This window comes from Mastomys coucha, unplaced genomic scaffold (genome assembly GCF_008632895.1).
Source record: "Mastomys coucha isolate ucsf_1 unplaced genomic scaffold, UCSF_Mcou_1 pScaffold3, whole genome shotgun sequence".
Taxonomy (NCBI): Eukaryota; Metazoa; Chordata; class Mammalia; order Rodentia; family Muridae; genus Mastomys; species Mastomys coucha.
Genome location: NW_022196909.1, coordinates 39,019,292 through 39,045,470, shown reverse-complemented (window position 1 = coordinate 39,045,470; position 26,179 = coordinate 39,019,292). Strand labels below are relative to the sequence as shown.

The window sequence follows — 26,179 nt, the reverse complement described above, 5'->3', positions numbered from 1 at the left end:
GAAATCCGCCTGCCTCTGCCTCCCAAGTGCTGGGATTAAAGGCGTGCGCCACCACCACCTGGCAGGAATGTTCTTAACAAGAAAGCCATAGGTATGGATTTTTTTTTTTCTTAATGCTGTGAAGCATAGACAATGATAGATATGTTTTACAAAAACTTTATGTTAAATTCCATTCTCAAAAACAAAATTACAGGAGATATGACCCATACAAAATGTGACATTCAGGGTATGTATTAGATTACTTTGCAAGTGGTAGAACATGTCTGTTTCAAATGTTTCCAAAAGGCATGGAACTAGTGTGTGTTATTACAGGATAATTGAATTGCTAAAGTATGATCTTTTTTTTTTTTTAAATCCTCTGAAAAGTTTAAACTACTTTTGCTGGACTAACTTCAAATATAACCTTAAAAGAATTATTTTTAAGACTGATCTATATAGATACTTCTATATTTTTTTGGCTTTGCTCCACATAAAATAAATGTGTATTTTCCATTGTTATTAGGATAGTATTGCAGTTAGTTGACATTAATTCAATGGTCACAGAAAATATATTTTGCTACCATTAATTTTATACAGTGAGATATCTAAATATTTAAATTTGTATATATTAGTATTTAAAAAGCTATCAATCACAAAGAGATGGTATATTTTGAGTTTCTATGTTCCTTGGTCAGAAGTTCAATTCTTTTCAATCATTCATTCATTAAAAAATATATATAACAGAAGAAAATATAGTAAGATAAAACAAGAAACCATCACATTGAAGTTGGATAAGACAAAGCAACAGGATGAAAAAAACAAGGTAAAGAACATGCACAAGAATAAGAGATCCATTTGTTCACACACTCAGGAATCCCTTCAAAAACCTAAACTGGAAGCCATAACATACATGCAGAGGACCTGGTGCAGGTCCATGGAGGTCCCGTGCATGCTACTTCAATCAGAGATTCAATTTTATGTCTGTAACAGAAAATGTGCCTGGAAACCTGTGATATAAGCAACAGGAGTTTTTAACAAAGACAAAATAGTGAAAATATCATTGGAAATTTGTTCCTTTAGGGGCCAGAGTTAAGGCTCAGAGGTTAAGAGAGCTTACTGCTCCTACAGAGGACCTAAGTTCAGTTCCCAGTCCCCATGAGGTGACTCACAAAGATCTGTAACTATACCTCCAAGGATCTGACCGACTCCTGACTTCTGTTGGTTTCTCTATGCACACAGTGCACATACACATACTCAGGCACACATACATATACAATCAATCGATCAATCACCAATCAATCAACATTTTAAAAAGGACATTTATTCTCTGTGTGATTTTAAATATATTAACTTATAATGATCATAGAATGACCTCATCTGTAAACATGACATCACTTACTTGTCCTTTCTCTATTCCCTCCCATGACCTCTCATCTATCCTTTCCCATGCTACTCCAGCTCTCACTCAAATTGGTAGCTTCTTTATTCTCAGCATCCACATGGTAGCTCACAACCATCTATAACTCTAGTTCCAGTGACCCGAAAACTGCTCCTATCCTCCATGGATGCACTTGATGCACAGAAAAACAGGTAAGTAAACACTCATATACATATATATATATATATATATATATATATGTATATATATATATATCGTGTATGTGGGTGCATATGTGTGTATGCATGTGTGTATTTAAACTCAATTCTACCCAAGAAAGAAAAATTTCTCTCTGAATCGCAGTCTTTGCAAGAAGCAGACAACTGATATGAAACAGCTCACTCTCCTTTTGCTCCATTTTCTCTACCTCCCTTCTATCCTACCATCTATCAATCATCTATTTTATCTATCTATCATCTATTATGTATCTATCATCTACCTATTCTGTATGTATCTATCATCTACCTTTATCATTTATTTTCATCTGTCATCTATCATCTATTTATCTATCATATATCTATTATTTATCCATATCATCTATCCTTTATCTTCATCGGTCATCTATCATCTATCTATCTACTATCTATTATCTATTTATCTTTATCATTTATCTTCATCTGCCATCTATCATTCATCTGTCTGTCTGTCTGTCTATCATCATCTATCTTAATTATTTATCATTTATCTATTTATCATCTATCTAACATTGATCATCTGTCTTTTATCTATCTATTATTTTCCTACCATCTGTCCATTTTTACATAAACTATAATTTATGCCCGAATTAGTCAACCAATATTAGTATTTCACGTATTTCAGCCATGTCATGTCTTCTACACTCCTGACATTATTCTTTCGAGAAATAATGCAAATAATGAGAGAGCCATTCCAAACTTGAAACTTAGTGATAACGGGGATACACGAAGATATTTCCCAACACAGAAACTGAAAATAAAGGAAAGACAATGACGTTCCTCCTCCTTACATAGAGGAGAAGCAGGGCCGGCTGCCAACGGGGATAAATGGTAGCTGTCACTTATGGGAAAAATGTCATCTTCAAGCCTAACCTTCAGTTCTCATAGATTAGAATAACACACGAAGGGACTTGAATACTCAGAGGAAATATTTGATGATGGAAGAGAAACTATTAAAGAAAAGCATTGAACACAATCCTGTCAAATTTTTTTGGTACGAACCTGTACTCGGTGCACTGTTCGTGAATCACAACCCGCTGTGTCATCTTCAGGACAGAAGTACAACCTATCCTATAAGAAATATTTATCGAACAAAGCCAGAGAAAACGAGCCTCAAACTTCTAGAGCATTTTGAATGCCAGAAAAAAACAAATTAGCACCTCTGCCAGGCCCCTGAGCTGCGGAGAGGCATGTGTAGGACAGCTTGCATTTAATTCAAACCATTATGGGAGAGAATCAGTTCTGTAGTGAGGTCAAGGTAGCAGGACATTTCTCTTCAAGACTAAAAATAAAACTGCCTCCGGGCATGTGGGTTAAATTCCACAGCATATGAAACTAGTATCAAAGACATTAAATATGGATCAAGATGGATGAAAAACACACCGAAAACCCACATAGCAATTCTGGAGGGAAGAAAGTCCTACCCTAGGTTAACCATGATCCGCGCGAGGGAGAGAAACAGATGTCTGAGGGTGGTTTTCCTCTCCGGAATGTCATCCCTACAACAGTCTCAAATTAGTATTCACATAAGGAGGAAACCACAGCTTCCCAAACACCCTTAGGAAGAATGAAAGGGGGCATTCTTACGTTTTTTATTTAATTTTTTTTGTTAGGTATTTTATTTATTTACGTTTCAAATGTTATCCCCTTTCCTGGTTTCCCCTCCAAAACCCCCCTATCCCATCCCCCTACCCCTGCTTCTATGAGGGTGTTCCCCGACCCACCCACCCATTCCTCCTTCCCAGTCCTGGCATCCCTCTATACTGGGGCATCAAGCCTTCACAGGGCCAAGGGACTTTCCTCCCATTGATGTCCAACAAGGCCATCCTCTGCTACATATGTGGCTGGAGCCAGGGATCCCTACATGTGTACTCTTTGGTTGGTGCTTTAGTCCCTGGGAGCTCTGGGGTGTCTGGTTGGTTGATATTGTTGTTCTTCCTATGGGGTTGTAAACTCCTTCAGCTCCCTCAGTCCTGTCTCTAGCTCCTCCATTGGGAACCCCGTGCTCACTCCAATGGTTGGCTGTGAGCATCCGCCTCTGTATTTGTCAGACTCTGGCAGAGTCTCTAAGGAGTCAGCTCCTGTCAGCATGTACTTGGCATCCACAATAGTGTCTGGGTTTGGTGATTATATTTGGGATGGATGCTCAGGTAGGGGGCAGTCTTTGGATGGCCTTTCCTTCAGTCTCTGCTCCACACTTTGTCTCTACAGTTGCTCCTGTGAGTATTTTTGTTCCCGAAAGGGGGCATTCTTAAACTGCTGGTGTGGGACTGGAAGCAAGGATTACTAAAGTCCCTAGATTTGAGGCATGCTCCTAAAGCGGGTCCCTCACCACCCAGGGCTTTATCCTTTCTTTTCCTGTTGATTGACACCAAGATGAGAAGAAAAGATAAGGATGGAGGGCTGCAGGTAGGCACCACGGTGCCTCTTAGCTATCCACCTTATCGCAAGACTTTGGAGGAGTAATGTGATGGATGCTTTTCAAATCAGAGGTCGTGAGTTTAAACCGTGTCTCCTCGGATTATGAACAAAAGAGGCTGGTGGTCTAGGAGCAACCTTTTTGATGGTGACACTCTTGCTCCTTATTGTACATTTTGCTACCATGACTGTGTTCTTTCTGTTGCTTCTCTCAGCAACACAAAGGGGAACAGAACTGTCATCACAAGTATTTTCTCCCAGCCTTTGTACCAAAGAAATGTGAGAAATGAGAAAGGCAAACTGGATTCATCTTGACTGCTCGGATAGAGTAATTCTCCCATAGTAAGGTTCTCAGACCTTCGTGAGGTTTATTGACATAGTGCCGCGGGCCGGCAGGAAGCGAATGGAATGGCGTGGCTTATCTTCTACAAGGCATTTTTGCAAACGGGAACAGAGTTCGGGGAAGATTTAATTGTAAACCGTGGATGATTTCATAACCGGGATCTTTAAAATTTTTTTTTCTTTTTTTTTTTTTTTTTAAAAAATATGGAACGCTTTACGAATTTGCGTGTCATCCTTACGCAGCGGCCATGCTAATCTTCTCTGTATCGTTCTAAGTTTAATATGTGTGCTGCCGAAGCAAGCATAGGATCTTTAAAATTTAAGATTTAGTGTGATTTTTTTATTTCTTTTTGTTTTGATAGATCATTTCTCATATACATGAATTCTTCACCATTTTATTTAAATGAATTAGTACTAATATTTTATTTTCTCCTATATCATTATAATGATATGGTTTACTATTCTGTCTAAATGAACAAATGCTACATTTTCCTTAATTGCCTATAGAATTCTTGATAGTTTATTATCATTGACATTTCTACTTGCTTGCAATTTTGTTGCCTATACATTCTATTAATAATTAAATAAAAAAGGAAAACATCAAGTCACCTAGAGAAAAGAGGAAAAGTAAATATTAAAGGAAAACTCCAGAAGGGCTTGGGGATGCCATCACATTTCTGGCATTTGGCTACCCACAGACTGACCATGCCACTGAGGTAGGAGGTCAAAGGATATAAGGACTTAAACTTTGAGCAAAAAGTAATTGTGTTCTGTGTTACTGCAGTCAAGGGTAAAAATTGAGTCTGGAGTTTTCTTAACATGTTACTTTAATAAATGCCTCTTAATGTCATGTCCAGGTTCCTGAATACTTATATCAGAAACTACCTTTTCCAGACAATACCTGGAAACATAAAATCTATCTTATGAATGATAATGTAGTATCTCATGATTAGTTTTGATCTCTTTCAGGAAAATTACTAACGTCTTAGGGGGGCATCAAAATTGTTAGGTATATTATGATGTTTTCAACATAACATACAAACACACACATACATATACACAGAGAGATGTACTAACTTAGACACAACACATGCATGCACACATACACACATACACACATATATATATAGATACACACAAACACACAGACACATGACACATATACACCTACACATATTGACACATAAATATAGACACATAAGCACACATGAACATGTGCACACACATGCACATGCACTAGCTCAAACACATACACATAACACACACACAACACTACACTTTGTTCATACTGAACCTTTTTATACCCTTCATTAAACAGCACCTTCTACTCTAGAACATGTGCACACACATGCACATGCACTAACTCAGACACACATAACACACACACACACAACTATACTTTGTTCATACTGAACCTTTTTATACCCTTCACTAAACAGCACCTTCTACTTTAGTGTATGTATGTATATATATTATATATATGTGTATATATACACATATATATATACATGTATGTATACACACATATACATATATGTGTGAATATATATATATATATATATATATACACAGAGATATAGGAATATATATATTTATATCTGAGTCTGCATATAGGAGAAAAGGTGATATTTCATTTTTCTTTCTTCTCTTGAGCCCCCTTATTTACACTACCTAATCCTCCTACAATTCTTTCCCTGATATCACTTATATTAGTGCTTAAACCAGAGACAATTACTGACAGCATATGAGAAATAAACTGAAGCCATATATATATTCAGCCAATGGTAAACCTAAAGAGATGCTGTATGCTTTGGTCAGTGACATGGAAATATTGAAAACCACGCTATTCTCTTAAAAGAACCTCATATGCGAGGAACCTTGCACTGTGAAAAGAAATAGCATCTCAAAGAACCCTTTTCAGGTCAACAAGTATACTGATACCGTCATTCTAACATATCGGTGGCCACTGGGGAAAGGAAGTTTGCCTCAGACTCTTGAGTGCCACCATTTACCCGAGTCTATGATCGTTCCCTGCACGGTACGGCAGCAAAAATAAACCCAGACTGGAGAAGTTGTACTCTTCGGTTGCAAAGCACAAAATATTCATGCTCATGCATGAATATTCCTTCATTTTCTCCCATGATCACTGCAACTAATCCCTGCCAGCCTGTGTTAGGTTTTCAACCGTGCGATCTATTCCACAGATCAGCCGTGGAAGCCCCCTCTCCACACGCTGCTTGCTCGCCTCTGTTCCTTTCTTCCCAGATGAAAGCATGAAAATGTCACTCACTAGAACGTAAACAGATGGGCAAGCGCTTCCACCCAGCACAAAGTAAACTCACGAGCCATCGCCTGTGGCCTTTCGGCATATTAAACACACAAACACCCAGATCCCTATCCCAGGCACACCTGTAGATTTAATAAAACAGCACCGATCCTCATGGCTTCGCTGACTTCCAGACTGTACATCAGCTGCGGGAAGCGGGGAGGGCTCTGGTTGTTGGGAGGTAGCACCTCGATGTACACTGTGCAGATGGAGTGCCTGCGCAGAGAGAAGAGAGATGGGCGTTTAATGATCCACACTATTCTGAAAGCTAGAATGCATTTTTTTTTTTATTTGTTTTCCGGGTTTACAGGACAAGAAAAATTCAGCTTTTATAGGAAGCAGTAAAATCATGAACGAATAAAACAGTAAAAGTTACCACCAAAATATAATGCCTTTGTGAAATTAGCTTAGTAAAAGAAAAAAAAAATCGCCTCCAGTACCTGTTTCTACAACTTAGATTAATAGTGTAAGTTAAGAAGCAGAGGATGCAAAGGACAGCTAATAAATTAACTTGCCTCAACTGGTGCTCCTGTTTGTCTTTAACAGCAAAGAAAAGCAAGCAAGCAGACAAACAAAACCTTTCTGTATACACCTGGTAGCTTGCTTTTCAGGCTCTCTTCCAATTAAACCTGGTAAATTAGTATTGATTAATTCAACATATAGCCACACATATGAACATACATATATGCATGCACATGTATGCATGCAGGTACATCCACACTCACATGTATATATACATAGACAAACATAGAGGTACATACATACATAAAACACACACATATGATATATATATATACATATACATTATACACATACATATATGTATATATATACACATACATATACATACACAAACACACACATATACATGTGTGTTTATATATACATATACATGTATGTGTATATATACACACACATATATATACATATATGTATACATATATATGTATATGTGTGTATATATATATATATATATATATAGAGAGAGAGAGAGAGAGAGAGAAAGAGAGAGAGAGAGAAAGAGAAAGAGAAGTCCCACACAGAAAGAACAGGTTGTATTTTGTTAGTTCTGCCTCTGCTATTACATGCTATGAATTTTTGTTGTATGTCAAAATCAAAGTAATCCTAGGATGAATTTGTGGTACTAAAACTGGAGAAGTTTTACATTTTTGAATGTAATCTGAAAAGCCAAATATTGCTTTTAATTAAAGCTAATATTGAGGGGGAAGTTTTCATGAAGGAAATAAGGTCACTTTATAAAGTAAGAATTTTTTTTTTTACTATTTCATATCAATTCTTTTAGTATCTTTGAACTCTAGATTTCTTTGACAATGAAAAATGAAGCTGCAGGTTTTTGAGGCTAATAAAAATATTGTTAAAATGGATGAATGAGAGGATGAGAGGCGTGAGTTTACAGGGCTGGTCTTCTATCACTAAATACATACAGTATTTTATTGGAATGTTATGTGCATTCTAAAATAGAGGCTTTATAAATTACTTTTTTAAAAAATTATATTTTTAAATGTTAAAAAGCTTGAGTGGTAACTGCTATTTAGGGGTTAGATTTTTCTTAAAGTAGTACAGAATCCTTTTTACAATGTGTTATAATGTATTTATATTCTTGTACCAATATACTCTATAATGCATTCCATATTTTTCTTGGATAACTAGCCCATTTTTCTTTTTAAAAGTTTTCAGTGGAGACCACAAGCACTGAGACCTGGCTGGCTGCTCGTCCATTTGTAATATGCATGGGTGCAGGCTGCTGAGTTCTGTGTAGACCGATCACATGCGTTATTAAGCATTTATATTAAATTGGGAGTCTCTTTAATAGATTTATAACTTGCATTTATTACAGAACTATCCCAAAGTAAACTCATTTGAAGTTAAAATGCGTCAAAGTTTTATAATCAGTTAAAATGTCCAAAATTCATTCTGATCTTTGGTTTATATTTTGTAAAAGTACTCTCTCACAAAAATGAATAGTTTTTTCTTATAATTTATATAAATTCAGATGGAGATATAGACGCAATAGCAATTAGATGACTTTATAATTGAAATTTAGCATTTACAGGTAAATTAAAATGAGTTAAAAGTAGAAGTTTCAACCTGTGGGCCACACCACTCTGGCAAACCCCTTATCTTGAAAAATATTTACATTATGACCCATGAGAGCAGTGAAATTGTAGTTATGAGCTAGCAACAGAAATGATTTTACAGTTGGGGTCACCACTCCATGTGAAAGTGTATTTAAAGGGTCACAGCATTAGGAAGGGTGAGAACCATTCCATCCACGAGGGTCTTGAGTTCACATGATCCTGTCTCGATTGATCTCCTGAGTGTTGGATTATAGCTGTAACCCACCATGCCCAGACTTATTGTCAAGTATGTGGCCAAGTGATGCTTAATTAGGCATGTGTTGCTCCTCCTCCTATGCTACCTTGGGCTGACACAGAGGGCAACTCTGATCCAGTGTGACGGCCTTTTTGATTTGTTCTCTTCTGTTTCTTTCTCTGGTCCTTCCTGTCATAATCCAAGGGGTGGGATTGCTAGTCATGCTCCCATCATCCCCTTCAGAACTTATCTCTCAGGGTTGCTTGGGGAAGATCATGGCTCATCTTTCTTCTTTCCCATCATGGTCCTCTGCTGGGGCATATTTAATAAGTACCCAGTCTTTTTGAGGGTTACTGCCTTTTGAAATGAGATCTCCTCTTTATCCCTGATGTCAGCAGAGTGTTGGAGTAAGCTTCCCTGCAATTGAATGCCTACAGCATTAACAATAAAATGATGACTTAATGCTGTAATAAACAGCAGTAATTCAGCAGCATAGTTTAAGCACATAGTAAAACAGGGCAGTCGCTAGGTAAATAATATTTTATGTGAGTATTTCATATTTACATTTATAGCTGGTCCTAAATGCGCAAACCCAAGCTTCTTCATATTTTATTTTTGTAATAGGGCAAGTATGATGCAAATAACTTTCCATTTATAAAACTGGAAATCATGAGGCCTTATTATTCTCATATTGTAGAAGAAAGGTCAAAGCAGTACAAAAGAGGCATCCCATTTCTAAGACAGCCTTGGGACTTAAAAAGTCACATTGAATCACCCTCTTTGAATAGCTAGGTTTATAATTTTAAATAATTGTGAAGATTAAGTGACTGGATTAAAGTTACCAAGATCGTTAATGACTGCAGATGCAGTCAAAAGGTTTCTAAACTTTTTAGATCTCATAAGAACAGATTTTCATGAAGTGTATTAGAGTTTTTTTTCCTTTGTTTACTTGTTTTCTTTTTCGTCAGATGGCTGTGAATATGAAGGGCCCTTGCACTGTTACAAAGGATGCGGTCTTGTACCAAATCCTAGTCCCAAGTCTTGGACTCAGATTACAAAATTCAAATGTGTAATTACTTATCTCATAACTGAAACTTCATCCATGATGGAGTACATTTCTTTATTTTAAGCAGCAAATGAAATATGTACAAGGTGTAGCCAGAATGATAGACCTAATGTATTTTGACTTTGGAAAAGTCATCATTTATAAAAAGATAAAAGAGCTTAACTTTCTAATACTTTAAATAATAACCAGTGTGCACGTCAGTTTGTATAATATCGCAATATTATGTGCTACATTACTATGTGTTTTCTAGGATAAAGGTCCTTATATTATTATTTTTTTTGGAAAGACTTAAAACAGAGACATCACAATGGAGTTTTCCTTTGTCCCCCATTTATAACTTGCTACAGAATCTATATTTATAGTTCTTTGCTCATGGATTCCATTCTACTATCTTGGCAGAAAAATGCAGATATCTACAGAAGCAGAGACTCCTTATTTCAGTCCAAAACGAGAAACTCTTCTCATAAGATGGGGGCAGAACTTTCAGATGCAAAACACAAGGCTTCACGGACAGAGATGGTATTGATGTGACTTCACAGAGGAATAAAGAAGAAAACTGTAAATCTTGCAATAGAGAGAGGGGGCATACACGGGACAGAAGGAGCAATTGAAGCTGGAGTGTATGGTCACTTAATACCATCAAGTTAAACTTCATTTTGACAGTGGGATAGTCCATACGTTTAGAGCAGACCACTGATAATGATCAAATATTCCATGTTTTCTCATCATTTCCTAACTTTAATTGTGTCCCTGTCTTTGACCTTGTTTCCTCTCCTCTCTTGAGATTCCCTATCACATTTGTGCATGTGTGTAGAGCTACTGCAAGACTCATATCCCATCAGGCCCCTCTTTCCCTTCCCTTTAGTTCCTGTGTTTTCCCCAGACACAAGAGGTTTTAGGAATCCAGTATGGTTTTGTTAGAACAAATGAATATTTTTAATGTACTTATCACCATGTATATGTAATGTATAACAGAAATTTTTCTGTTGGAGAGCATTATTTAGTTACGGGATTAGTTAACTTGGATTCCATGTCTATAGAGATATGATGCCATATTGTGTCGATCAATCATTTTTATGGTCATTGAATGAGGAGCAGTTGGGATCAGAGACTGTTTTCAAACCTGATAGTAGTAATACTTCATTCAAGGATTAAACAATATTTATTTCAATTCAGTTGGACCAAATAAACATATTAACAAACACATAGCCCTAGACTGAACAATGCTTTAATCTTAGGACATTTTAACCCTTTAACTCCTGCTGGTCTATTTGCTCTTATTAAAGCCCCAAACAAAAATCCCAAGAATCCGACAAAGGACTCTGACTGTGGTCCCTCTAGACTTGTTCACTAGGCTGAAACAACATAAACCTAAAGTTGTTTTTTTTTTTAATGGCTCTGAGGTTCAATATCATTTGAATTTACAAATTCAAGTGGTTGAACAGAAAAAAACAAAACAAAACAAAACAAAACAAGGTGGAGAACCTCCCCAGTTGTGGTTGTTGCAGGCAAAGTTTTCACCTCTCTCTCTCTCTCTCTCTCTCTCTCTCTCTCTCTCTGACACGCACACTCCTTTTAAGCTGGTGGTGTTGATCCATAGCTATTCATATTTTTATATTGGTGACTTTCAAATACCCTGTTCCTGTCCATGGAGATACTGAAAGCCAAGCCGCTCAACTTCTCCGCTCATTGACCAACTCAATCTGAAGGCTTAATTTCCCTGCAGAAAACAGTGACTACCATCATCCAGCAGCCAGCATTACATGACCCCCTCAGGTAGGAAGGGAGTGTGTGGTTTTTATTCTCTGATGGCTGCGAGGCATGTCTGAAGAATGTGCCGGGTGAGCATGCTCAACACGAAAGGCAATTCTGTAGCATCACCCAACTCCTTGTTTTCAAACAAAAACAAAACAGATCCCACCGAGAGGTGGGACACTCCCTTCTGAGGATAATGCTGTTTGAAGGATGTCATTTTTACTTGAGTAAGAACCTATTACTGACCTAGCCTGCTCTGCACACAGGTAATGATCAATCTGAAAAGTCTCTGCTATGAATCATTAAGAGAAGTAGTAGCTATGCCAATCTAAGGCACTCTCTAAATTTTCAGTCGCTCATGGTAAAGGGTGGTCCCAAAGTATTAAAAGAAACATTTGGAATAGAGAGTTGCTAAATTTTGAATCATGTATCATTCTGGTCAGCACAATGAGGTCTGCTTCTCACCTCCTCTCTGTCCTGCCTTGACCATCAACCAACCATTTTCCCTGCGTCCCTGATACCCATACAGTCCATCCACTCATTAATCTAACAGCTTTCTGTTTCTGTGGACCCTGTTTTTAGTAACCCTTATCTTATTTAATAAAGACCCCCAAAGTGTAAGTGTGGGATGCTGGGCATGTTGTACTATTGTACTGCTATAATAATTGGATTTCATCATTACTGTTACTGTTCTTCTTTTATAAAGTATAGTATACATAATGTGAGCACAGTAAGAGAACACTACACACACACACACACACACACATACATGCACATACATACATATAAATATATACAAATACATACACACACACACACACACACACACACACATATATATATATATATATATATATATGCAATTAGTACATCAATAATGCCTTTGTGAGTGATGTTCTGGTCGCTCATGGGAGGTCTTTAGCTCATTACTCACAGCTGACTAATGCCACAATCCATGGCTGATTTAAACCCCTTGAATCATGATAACTATAATTTATTGACATATAAATCAGGCCAGATCTATTGACTATACCAATGTGTTCAATTAAAAAAAAAATATATATACATATATATTACAAAATAAACTGAAGAATATTGAAGGGTTTTTTTATATAAAAGCCTAACTGAACATAACAAAAGATGATTTTTTTTATAGTAGCCCCTCAGTAATGATAGGGTATAAATATAGTAATTTTGCTCTAGAACTACAGGGCCTGGTAGAGTCAGTCACCTTCTCTCTGCGGGCGGGGCGTTGTCCGAGGCCTGCACTGTGAGAGCATACGTCTGTCCCACGATCAGCTCCACTCCGGGTGCAATGCTCACCAGCCCTGTGGTCCTGTTGATCACGAAGTCTCCCTTGCCCCCCACCAGTATCTCATAGGAGATCTCCCCGTTAGAGCCTTCATCAGCATCTACTGCCGTCAGCTGGAATTGAAAAGGCACAACACAAATCCTATTAGAATTCCACTGCGGTATGGCTGGCTGCCCCCAAACACCAGAAGCTGATTTCAAAGCCAAGGCTACCATACTGGTGTGGTACGATTTCATACCAATCGGTATGCAAATGTATCCACTGCTTCTGTGTTTTGTTGTGGCACTGGGTCACTTCAGGGATCAATATTGTCATTTTTTTTCCCTTTGTGACTGTGTTCAGAACAGTTTTTTAATATTGAAGATTGCCTTTATTTTAATTTAATAAAATGCGGGGGGTGGGGGGGGAAGAGAAAGCTTAACATAAAATCTTATTCCTATATGAGATCAGTTTTCTATCTTACCTCTTATTCTTTACACATAAACACTTATCTCTGTAGTCTGAGACCAGGACAAAATGAAAGGTCAAAGTTGGCTTTATTTCCTCTGTGCTTCGGTTACCTCGTTCTCTCATTTGCAGTATTCTCCTGCCTCACAACCTCCCCCACTGGTGTATGATGGGCTGATAAAGCCCACACTACAAAAACCATTTTCTTTTAAGAAAAGAGAGTTGTTTTTGGAGCCACTGAGATGACAACAGATAAGTGCCTATAGAACTGATGTGCACACATTGCAGATCACTTGCAGGCAACTGGTCATGACTGCTTGCGAGAGGAGAATGGCCATTATTCATTTCCATAAAGTGACATCTAAAGCGATGGTGGTTTATTGTGTTAAGTGAGATTTTTCCACTTCTTGATAGATATACGTTTACGTAGAAGGGGAAGAGTGAATCTTGAAGGAGATGTTTACTAAGCTCATAAGCTCTCCCAGAATCCTGTTTCTATTGTTGACAAAGTAGGATAAGGAGGGAAGTAGAGCATAGCCTCACTTTACCCAGAAAGGAAAGCCAAAATTGTCGTTTGAATAAGGAGAGCATGCTGCTTTAACCAGTTAACCCATGCATCTCTTTGGTTACTTTTCCTTGTGTTTTGCTAATATGTATCGCTCTGACATCCCACATCTTCAGTGTTCAGAGTCTTTTGGGGGATTGGGTGATATTGTTTGAGACAATGTGAATGAGTGTTGCAGATTGAACTTGAAAGGACACAGGGAGGCAATGTTACAAATAGTTCCTATTTAATATCTCCAGGAAAATGCCAGTCAATTCTTCATGTACCCATCCATGACTGAGGAGACATGTGGCACACGTTCTAGTTCTGATTCTATTTTATAACTCTGTGTGGGGTGTGTGTGGAGTATGTATAGGTTAGAGGGTATCTTTTAGGAGTTGGTTTTCTATTTCTTTTATAACTGTGTATTTGGGGTGTGTATGTTTAGTGTATATGTTGTTTGTTTATGTGTAATGTGTATATATGTGTGTGTGTATGTGTGTAGTGTGAATAGGTTAGAGGGCAACTTTTAGGAGTTGTATTTCTATTTCTTGTATAACATGTGCTTAGTGTGTGTGTGTGTGTGTGTGTGTGTGTGTGTACTATGTATAGGCTAGAGGGAAACTTTTAGGAGTTGTTTTTCTATTTCTTTTATAACTGTGTGTTTAGTTTGTGTGTGTGTGTGTGTGTGTGTGTGTGTGTAAGTTAGAGGACAATTTTCAGGAATTAGTTTTCCCTTTCTTTCACAGGGGTTCTAGGATGAAATTCAGGCTGTCAGGCTTGACAGAGAGCACCTTTACTTGATCCATCCATCTTGCCGTCCCTCTAATTACATTTTTAATTATTCCCTGCACTTGGAATAGTGGTGGGCACAGAAATAGCAGCAACAAAAATAGATAAGACAAAAGGAAATCTAGAGACTGGCATTAAGGATGCCTCATCCAAAGGTTGGTATTTCAGGTAGGCAGATGTGGCTGACACCGGGAAAGACATTTCCTGAAATGATTTGGGGACTTGTGTAGGCATGACAGACATAGACCCAAAGGCAAAGGAGAAAGGTTCTATTTTTAGAAACAGTCAAGTGGATGATGTGTATTTGGGGGAACGGTCCTGTCATACAGAGTCACGATCTTTTGTATGAAGATAAAGGTAGGGACTGGTGGGGACAGAGGAGGAGATAGCAGTTTTGATTATCGTAAATCACTTACGCGAGATGTCTTAGGAAATCTTAATTAAAACTCAGCTCAGAGCGGATTCAATATTAACATTTTTTTCTTGGGAATTAAATTGGCTAAAGAGATTTAATGACAAATGGCAATGCATCCATTTAAGAAGAGGAGCCAGGGAGTGAGCTTTGGGGACACAGGTATTATGGATGGTTTTATTTAACATTTTTATAAATGACTTTTGAAAGGAGTCAGTGATAGATGATAATTAAATTGAACTAGGCACCCATATGGGAGGTGCCATAAATACCAAACAGGGCTACAGAAACACAAGTGGTAAGAATGTACCTAAGTCTACATACAGTCAGCTTAGCACAGAGAAGCTAACCTATTCTGCGAATGCTGCAGCTAACCTGTTTAAACCATCAGCTTGTGGAAATCTTAAGAACTGAATGAAAGTAATGAATATTGTAAAATCTAGAATACTTTATCTAAACTGCCAAATCTGATAGACTGAATGTTGTAAGTATATATCATACCTCATAATTGCCATAATTGTTATATGGGTTGGCCTAATGCTGCTTTTATTCTTATGCTAATTTAGGTCCCCCTCCCCAAACTGCCCCAAAAGATGAGAGAGTCTGTACCTAAGTCCCTGAGGGACCACGCCCCCAGTTAATTCTGACTGGTAAATAAAGATGCCAACAGCCAATAGCAGGGGAGAAGAGAGATAGGAGGGGTTTAGGTTTAGTGGGAGGTGGGGGGTGGGGCGCGGAGGGGTTGTTGGTTCAAACCACAAGGAGAGACAAAGGAGGGAGCTGCCATGTAAAAGGACAAAACATACAAGAGGGAGAAGAAGAGCCACAATGAGATAGCTGAGCCATAAAAATGTGGCCATGTGGGATGGCCAGTTAGATTTAAGAGCAGCCCAGATGGAACATAGAAATTAGTAAGTAGTAACTTGGAGTTATTGGTAGAAAAGTGGATTCTATCCGTAAGGAAGGGTAGGCAGTTGGCCAGCTATTGTGCTGCCTAAGGCGTATTTAAAAATATAAGGCTGCGTGTGTCTTTCATCTGGGAATATAAATGGTCTCAGGTGGGAAAGAACCCCATGCCAGGATTTCTTTTTTAAGATTTTTTTTTTTTTTTACAACAATGAGTACATGTTTAAAGGACTTAAATACTTTTAAAAACAATCTTGATCTTCTTAGTCTCTTAGTTTTGAGTCATAGGATCAATAATTAACATTCAACATCCATTTTGCATATCAACAAGTAATTTTGAAGAAATGACCAGCAGTCCAGGATTAAACTAGGCCGATGCCACCTCTCCGAATTCCCACTCAACACCAACATCTTTTCTATTTAAAACTGAAAACGTAACCCATCTCTTTTAAGTTCTCAGTGAAGGTTGGCCGTAGATGGTTCAGCTTCAGTCTGCAAGGTGGGGTTGGGTAGAACTATAGACGACAACTTGACAACTAAATTGTTCAATGCTATTACAATTAGTGACTTACATCCAAAGTCCTCCTAACTGTGAGGGTGTATGAGACACAGTTCTATTATGGGATGGGGAGAACTTGCCTCACAAGCTAAAAGCAGATGGGGAAAGGGCTGACTACAGGATGAAGCTGGTGCGATATCTATGATGAAATGAAAATTAAATGTCTTTTTAATGCATGAATAGCTTTAACTTAGTATTTTAATAGCTAAGTGATAGACACTGAACTATTAATTTCATTTTCATACTGTATTGCAGGTCTTATCATGAACTTTAAGTATACCCTCCCATAATTCCATCCTGGTATCCTGGTATTCTTTTTTGTTTGTTTGCTTGTTTTTTGAGACAGGGTTTCTCTGTATAGCCCCGGCTGTCCTGGAACTCACTCTGTAGACCAGGCTAGCCTCAAACTTAGAAATATGTCTGACTCTGCCCAAGTGTTGGGATTAAAGGAGTGCGCCACCACTGCCCAGCCCTAACCTGGTATTCTTCAAATGTATGGATTCCAGAGGTCTGTAGCCTGACTTGCGCATCCTGGGTTGGCTTCAGTGAGAGAACCTGTTTTCGTTTTATGTTTGTTTGTTTGTTTTTGTTTCTTTTTGTTGTTGTTGAGTAGTTTATCACTTCCCAATCTCTATGTGTGTGTGGGTATGTGTGTGTGTATGTATGTGTGATGTCTACACTCAGCTCCTATAAGCCACTGTAGTGAGGTTTAGCTTTGGAGCCATGGACACTGTTGCTGGTCCTGTCTGCCCTGAGCTAAGGATAAACTTCCACCCTGATAAAGCAGGCTCAGGAAATAAAGAGAAGTATCATTGATACCCATGGCCTCATATACAGTTATAACTAAGGCTGAATTTGGTACTGAAATTTCTTGAAACACCAGTCAACTCTACCTCCAAAAAAAAAAAAAAAAAAAGCTAATTGAATCTGAAAGTATGTCACTCTATGAATAATACTCCTAAGTTTTATAAGGCACATTAGCATGAGGAATAATTTAGTAATATAAAACTCTTCTTTGTTTGTGCTGGGCACACCCCCTCTCTTCCAATAATGAATTTGACACCCTTGCTCCCTCACTTTCAGGCCAGATGCATTTCCCATGCCTCCAAACTAGCCCCTAGCAACTTTGGGGGCCTACCATTACTGTACTCTCCTCATACTCTGATAGGAGACCAGAAAAACAGACCTAACCGGAACCAGTTTTGGGTACAGGAAAAATAAGACAAAACTGTGTCCTCCACCAAACCTTATCTCATCCCTGTGCATAATTTGATGTCCATACGGTTAAAATTATATGCATCATGAGAAAGAACATGGGTAATAGATAAATAGCTTAATATGTCGATCAAGACAGAGAATCATCCAAAATCTGCCCCTGGCATCTGGCTTCTCCTTCTGAATCCCTGAAGAGGAAACCCCAAAGTCACAGGCCTGAGCATCTTCACCACTTTGCTGATTTCTTCCTTGCATTCTATGCTTGTCTTTTCTATTGTTTGGTTTTAGATAAAGTTTCCTTTCTACTTTTTCAAATAAATATTGGCTTTTGTTTCAATTCCTTGAACAAGAGGCCACAAACTTAGAAACAGCCAACTGTGACTCAACACTTCTTGACAGTTATGTTTTTTGCTTGTGCCACAGCCTTTGTGTAGAATGACTGTGTCCTTATCTGTTGGTGTGTGGTAAATGTGATCGCAAAGTTATCTGACCATGTATGGTTAAGTAATAATCATAATGGGCAGAGACCTTATTATGAAGATAGTAGCATTATTTTTACAGAGAAATTATATGATGCTTAGTGGGTGACAAAAAGCAAATGGTGGATTTTTTCTATGTGCTAATTTTTATATTTTAAAATTAAACTTATCTGATTTTTTTTTTTTTTTGAGACAGGGTTTCTCTGTATAGTCCTGGCTGTCCTGGAACTCACTCTGTAGACCAGGCTGGCCTCGAACTCAGAAATCTACCTGCCTCTGCCTCCCAAGTGCTGGGATCAAAGGCATGTACCACCACCGCCCAACTAATTTAACTGAATTTTAAATCGAATACTTTGAGGTGCTTTTCTTTTTATAATATCTGCCAATATTCTCTTTGCTATACAAGTTGACTATTTGAATCAGGTATACAGAAAATAATAGAGCCATTTGGTTAAATTCTAGTGGTATTTAGAAAAATATCTGTTCACTAATGCTCAGTTATGGCTCTTTCTATGATGAAGATAAGTTTACAAAATATATTGTAGATTGCTTGTATCCTAAAACATATAAACTTGGGTTCCATAATTCTGAAAAAAAAACTTCATGATTACATAGGAAATGAGTTAGAAAAGTATGCTACACAAGACCACATTGATGATAAAGATAACCAAATTAGATTCTAATCTTGATTGAGAGAGAGTCATCATATGAAAGAAGCATTCAATTTCAGAATGAGTGACAAATACCGCAAAGCTACAAGACAATACCATAGGAGCTACTTGAAATCTGAAATACAGAAGTTCACAAATGATGCAGGCTTGAGAAATTTGCTGTCAGATGAGATATCACAAAAAGAAACAAATAAATCCATGTTGACATTCTTTTACTAACTAAATTTTAAAAGAGACACAAAAAAATATCTAACGGGGGACAGTGTTGATAAAAAGTTGCTTAGGCATGGATTCTCCTCCCGACGGTATCTGAAAGATGAGGTTATAGCAAGAGGGAGTGGATCAAAGACTAGAGTAAAGCACCATTTTGCTCTGAGTGCAGATTGCAAATGACATGCGCAATCCACAGAAGTGCTGCATAGGTGAATGTGATTCTGGGAGATTCTAACGGAGCTAGGTAGGCCAGTGAAGATGGAGCCATGGTACTTGTCACACAGAGTATTGCCGCAGGTGAGCGATGCAGGTGTGAATACCCACACTGCCAGACTGCTATCCATTGCTTGTACCTATTCCACACTGTACCCTTACCGTAGAGTGTGCTCCTTCTGCATCATGTACTTGCTGGTACAGGTTCACATGTGTGTATGTCATTCTGGCTTTTGCCCTGTGTTGTATGCTCATGCATACTATTGTGTTTGCATGATGACAAACATCAAATGGAGTGTTTCTAAAGACTTATTATCTCTGTCGAGAAGCAACAGGTGGCAGCATTGAACACTTTCAGGGACGCCTGCACAGAATTGAAAATTCAAGTTCCCGATGAAACTACAGTCAGGTACTGCCAGCAGGCTGATGAAGGACTCCCTAGACTGCAGTAAGTCTTTGAAAACCTCTCTGCCAGAGCTCAAAGGGGACGCGGGTTGATTCATGTGACATGCACAATGCCCAGCGGGCTCTCAACTGACATGCGCAATACACAGAAGCCTCACGTGACAGGTGCAACCTACAGAAGCGCCTCCAACCTGTTTCCTCCAGTGTGGTTGTTTTCGGTGTTTAGGGTTGGGGAGGCAGGAGCTACTGAGAAGCATTTTTTTAGAAAGTATGATTGCAAGAGACAACAATAGAAGGAAACTGTTTTAATGCTTATTTTTAAATTGTATATTTAATGTATATGTAAATGTTAGTGTGTATTGCACGTGCGCGTGTATGTGTGCGTGCATGTGTGTATACGTGCGAGTGTGTGTGTGTGTGTGTGTGTGTGTGTGCATGTGTGCTCGTGCGCACTCACAATGGCATGCTTGTGGAGGTCAGAGGACAACCATTAGGATTTGGTTTGCTTCTTCCACCGTGTATTCCCATAGATTGAACTCATTCATTGATTGATGGCAGGTACCATTAGTGACTGAGTCTTTTCACTGACACACGTGGGCCATTTTAAATAATATTTCAATTTATTTTCTTCTCAGTGTTTTCGTGTGTGTGTGTGCGCGTGTGTGTGCGTTTATGTGTGTGTGTAGTACATGCATGCATGGTGCCTTGAAGGCCAAAAGAGGTTAACAGATACCCTGGAATTGACTCATAAGCTGCCACGTAGGTTCTAGGAACTAGATCTGAGTCTTCTATAAGAACAGTAAGTGCTCTTAGGTGCTGAGGCATCTGTCTAGTCCCCAAAGGACACACTTTTGATGATGAAATTATGGACTAATCCCCTTGTACATGCTAAATTATATGAACCAAAATTTAGCACACCTGATTTAGGGATCAGAGCAGATGTGGAGATGAAAAGTGTGGGCCAAATCATGAACAACAAAGAATGAAGCAAACAACAAAGCAAACAACAAAGAATGAAGACTCATTTTCCATCTACCTTGTATTCTATATTATAGTTGTCTAGTATGATATATGTATATACATATATATATACATATATATATATATATATACATATATGTATATATATATATGTATGTATAAATATATTCCCTGAGGAGGCTTTTCCTGCTTTCCTTAAAATTTTAGATCCTCTCTGCATGTCCTTTATTTGAATCTCAACAGGAGACAAATTCGAATCACACAAAAGAACTCAGGTAGACAAAGAGATTGGACTGTGCTTCGGAGTGCTTCCAGTCAGGTCATGCTGAGACCCTCATTTTCTTTCCTGCATTTTAATAAAAGAGATTGCTCTGCTTTCCCCATTGTTTTCTTGGTTTGCTCTGTTTGTGAGAAAGCAAGAAAATAGTTCTGTGGGGATAATATCATAGGTCACAGGATTGTCTTTCTATGAAAGAACCTGCAGTGTTCCAATATTCTCAGACAGTATTTTCTTTGTTTATTTTAATTAAGCAAAGCAAGTTATTGTAATGCCAACACTATTGCTGTATAGGTTTTCTTTAGTGTATATTACTGCCTAATATAGAGATTGAGTCATAAAATTAATACACTAGATTATATTTATCTCAAAACAGAATTTTTCCTAATTCTGTTTAACATATACCTAAAACATGCAAATATCCATTCTGATTGCATCAGTAAAAGTTTATTTTTTTCCCCTCACTGAAACAGGAGCACAGTTATCTGTACCTTTCCCCTTCCAAGGACATTCCATCTCCAAAATTCTGTTCCTTCCTTTCCATTTGGCCTGATTTTTACCTCCCACTTCAAATGAATCTTTTATAGGAAAGAGAAGCCTGTTGGGGACAGGACTTGGGTCAACGGTGGTTTGCCATATCAGATGAACCTCCTTTCCAAAGGATGAGTGAGAAACCCACTTGATCCCAAAGTAAAGCAGAACTAGAAACTTCATGTGAAAAACGAAGTTAAAGTCTCTAAATAAGAATTGATCACTAAACTGTGTAGACACCGAGAGTTACAGAAGCTACAGAGAAGCCAGACCAAGCAGATTTTATAAATGTATAAATATTTATAAAAATATAAAATATATATGTATATATATATATAATAGGTCCATTTATATTATATATATATATATATATATACATATATATATATAATAGGTCCAAAAGGGTCAAAATTAAAACTTTAGAGTGACTAAAACATACAATGTAAACCTATAACAACAAATAATAAATCAGAAATTATTGGGATGATAGTGGAGACTTCCATAATTGATAAGAGAGGGCAAGCCCAACTCAGCTAGGCTCAGCACAGCTCTGGGGACATCTAGAAGGAATTTAGAGTAGAGAGCAGAGTATTCCTAAAAGTATAAAAAGTATAAAAGTATAAAAATACCGATGGGTCCCTAATTCGTAGACTGTGGGAAAAATGTTTTGAAGCAAGAACGATGACATTTTTTTTTAAAGATTTACTTATTATTATAAATGAGTCCACAGAAGAGGGTATCAGATTTCATCACGGGTGGTTGTGAGCCACCATGTGGTTGCTGGGATTTGAACTCACAACCTTTGGAAGAGCAGTCAGTGCTCTTACCCGCTGAGCCATCTCACCAGCCACTGAAATTTTAACTTACAAAAAAAGTGACGACGTATGTTGTGTGACTGACTTTATTGTTTATAAAAACAATTCAGTGTTGTTCAAGAAGAAAAACATTCAGTGTTATTGGGGGGGGGGGATAAAAATCAACCCTTCCCTTTAACCAACTACCCTGCAAAAATACACTAAAAGTTAAATCTAAAAAGATATTCTAACAATGTACGTAATTTCATTAAGTATAGGAATATTAGTTCACGTAGCTCAGTATCCAGTGCGTGATAAATTCTCAGCAAGCGAGGCACACATGAGAGTGGACTCTTCCCCATGAAAGAACAGCAGGAAGCAGCCAGAAGCGAGTTCAGAGTCTGCAAGTATTTAGCAGCAGAAGGCTGATGTCTCCTGGAAGGAGAAACAGCCATCTCCACCTTTCCTATGAGTTTTGTCCTGGGATGTGCTCACTGGTGCAGACACCTCTGGAGTGGCTTAGACAATTCCCCACCGAGCTTCTTCCTCAGCCACAAATGGCTAGTCCAACGGTACTGATGCTCTGCCTCTCTGGACAGTAGAACTATATTATACATGCAAGATGGTGCCTGGTTAGCCCAACCAACCAGACAAAACCAGAATCACCCGAGAAATACTTTAAAAGTCACCGCATGGAAAAGCCGAGGAAATCACGTGGTTTGTGAAATAACTGAAGACTGTCGGGCTAAGTATCTAACACGTACCTTCCTCTGTTCTTCACTGCAATAAAGGAATTCCCTTTTCCTTACGTGGCTAAGAAAAATCAAACTTGAGGAGATGCTAAGCTCCAGGACAGAAATGCGAATGGGGAGATGACTAAGTCTCGTAAGATAGATGACGATCAACAGAGATGGATTTACCAGGAGAAGAATGGATACTGGCCTTAGGAAGCAAACAGACTGAGGGGTTCTGCAATAAAGGAATTCCCTTTTCCTTACGTGGCTAAGAAAAATCAAACTTGAGGAGATGCTAAGCTCCAGGACAGAAATGCGAATGGGGAGATGACTAAGTCTCATAAGATAGATGACGATCAACAGAGATGGATTTACCAGGAGAAGAATGGATACTGGCCTTAGGAAGCAAACACACTGAGGGGTTCTGCCAATACTGATGAAAGCCTGTAATGAATAGAAGACAGGAAAAGATTTTCAGTGAAAAGTGGATATTAGACTACTAAGGGAAAGTGGCTTGAACTCGGTAGCGTGCCTACTGCGGGAAATTCCAGCTGTTTTCCAGCTGAAATGCATTATGGGCTGCCCTTGTTTTTGCTGGTTACTCTTATGCTCCAGACATCTCAGCCTTAATTTTACTGCGATAAAAACGATAAGAAATACTTTAGGTAACCCGTCCAGTGCTCATATATCTTAGAAGAACTAAAGAGTGAAGAACCCTAGAGGTCCTATTGCTGTAGAATATGAGATTTCCAGCACTGAGTCCTTTCTTGAAGCTACGTGAACTTGGCCCTGAATCTGCCACACCAAGATTCTCACCAAGTTGGAGCCTCTGGGCCCAACATCATTTCTGTTGATGAGACAAACTGGGTCTTCGGAAGGTTAAAAGTATAACGGGCCACTGACTGTATCTCAAAAAGTTAGTCAAACGATTGAAGATGATGTGTCCCTCGTGACAGTATGTGTTTCACAATGTATAACTCTCAGTTATCATGAGTTGTACATGATCTATCATGTATTAGATCTATTGTGAGTTAGACGGCTAAGCATCAGTAGCATGTGTCATTTATTTCTTAGGAACTGTCAGGGAAAAGAAAAGCAGGGAATGATGTTATGAGAAGACATTACGTTGCGGGGTTGTTTTACATGTGTGCTTCATTTCCTCTGGCAGTTTCACAATCATGTATTAGGGTTTCACTGGTTCACAAAGTCAGGCTCTGAGATGGGAGACAGGACCTGAAGTGCTAGAATGCTATTTAATTCTTTTGCATTCAGCTTCCACTTTTATTATATTAAATAAGAAGTTGTCAAAGGGGCTTTCATCAAACCCCCGATAAGCATCAACTTCTTGTCTATGCTGGGATCACTTCCTATTTTTTTTTTTTTTTTGAGGAAACCTCAGATTGGCAAAGCCAAATCTAAACTTGTTTTCTATCCAGGATAATTCCTCCCCAACCAAATGACAGAATAACTGACATGCATACTGAAGTCTGAGCTTGTATCAGGTACTGCACTCTGACACATGCAGATTCAAAAGCTATAACCAGAATGACTTTTGTTCCAAAGCAGTTACCCTGGGAAAGGGTAAATCTCTAACACAAATGTTGACATACAAGAACCAAATACATGAAACCATAGAAAAGCCTTTCGCATTAACAATATTGATAGAACATGGCAACATTTTTTTTTTTTATATTGTAAGAAGAAAGCAAATGTTTTACATTTCTACTGTTTTGACCCTCTTTCCATAGTAGGACTGGTGTCTGGATGCATCACACAGTTATTACACAAGAGCTTATAACATCGATCTCTCAAAAGCACCTATTTGCAGCTGCTTTTCTGAATGCAAAGTATCCTGACAGAGTTACAAAGTTCTAATCAGCCAGGAAGATCTCCTGTCTACCTGACTGCTAACAGGTGTCACACAGAGGACTAAAAGACAGGCTTTCGAGTTTGACATTTGATGGTAGCCTGATGGGACATGTGGTTCCATGTGACTATAGCAGTGTGGAGGAGTAAAGTTTGGGTCATGCTGATCAGAGATAAAGGCAGAGAGAAGACAGATCACTATAGCTGTGTAGATGTGTGCATTGATGGATACATCCAGATAACGTTGTCAATGAGGTGAATGGACAGACTAAGGGAATGGAACAAAGAGCTCTAGATATGGATTAGCTCATAGAGTGTTTGCCCAGCATGCCCAAAGTGCTGGGTTGCCTTTCTGCACAGCATAAAATCAACATGTTGGCATCTGCCTAGAATCCCAGCATTTGCTATAGGGAGCCAGGGCGATCAGGAATTCAATTGGCACAGTCTGCTATTCAGTGAGTTCATGGACAGCCTAGACTAAAGACAAAAAGAATCATATCAGAGTTTGATGTTTATATTCCAATCTAGATGTAGAAGGCTAAAGAGCTACTTCAGGATAATAGTTTCCAAAAGTTTGCTTCTTTGTTCATTCATCCAAGATTCATTCTGGTCTGTTCATAACAATCAAGAAGGCAGACACATAGACCCATGGGGTAGTTTATAACTGAAAGCATTGAGATGGTTCTGATTTCCCTCCTCATGTACAACCTATCCACTTCCTGGAGGCAAGCATAGCTACCACCTTGTACAAGGACATTGACTGTACTCAATGGTGGACCTGGGCTCCTCCAACAGGCTGAAATATAGGAACACTGACATTAACAGAACTTGTTATAAAAACTCATATTTTTGGGAAGGTGCTTGTTGTCAACTTTGATTTCTAAGACTGTCATTCACTTGATATCACGTCATTAAGCCACGAGCCATCTGGCTGATCTTTGGCAGATCAGGGGTGCCAATGATTAGAGGGGTGCAG

At 38.4% G+C, this 26,179-nt stretch overlaps 1 protein-coding gene and 1 non-coding gene across 23 annotated transcripts in view; both read right to left on the bottom strand.

The window, feature by feature from the left end:
- Positions 1–26,179, bottom strand: part of Pcdh15 (protocadherin related 15) — a 1,206,525-nt gene that overhangs the window by 263,176 nt on the left and 917,170 nt on the right. For all 22 annotated transcript variants that reach the window (XR_004112186.1, XM_031346915.1, XM_031346916.1 and 19 more), the window contains 2 exons: positions 13,084–13,277; positions 6,781–6,913 (listed from right to left, as the gene is read on the bottom strand). Coding sequence is in view for 21 of the 22 variants with exons in the window: in XM_031346915.1 (XP_031202775.1) it covers positions 6,781–6,913; positions 13,084–13,277 (327 nt within the window). In the remaining variant the exon portion in view is untranslated. The remainder of the gene's footprint in view (positions 1–6,780; positions 6,914–13,083; positions 13,278–26,179) is intronic.
- On the bottom strand, positions 4,570–4,676 carry LOC116075627. Its single transcript, XR_004112658.1, has one exon. It is a non-coding gene; the product is annotated as a U6 spliceosomal RNA (small nuclear RNA).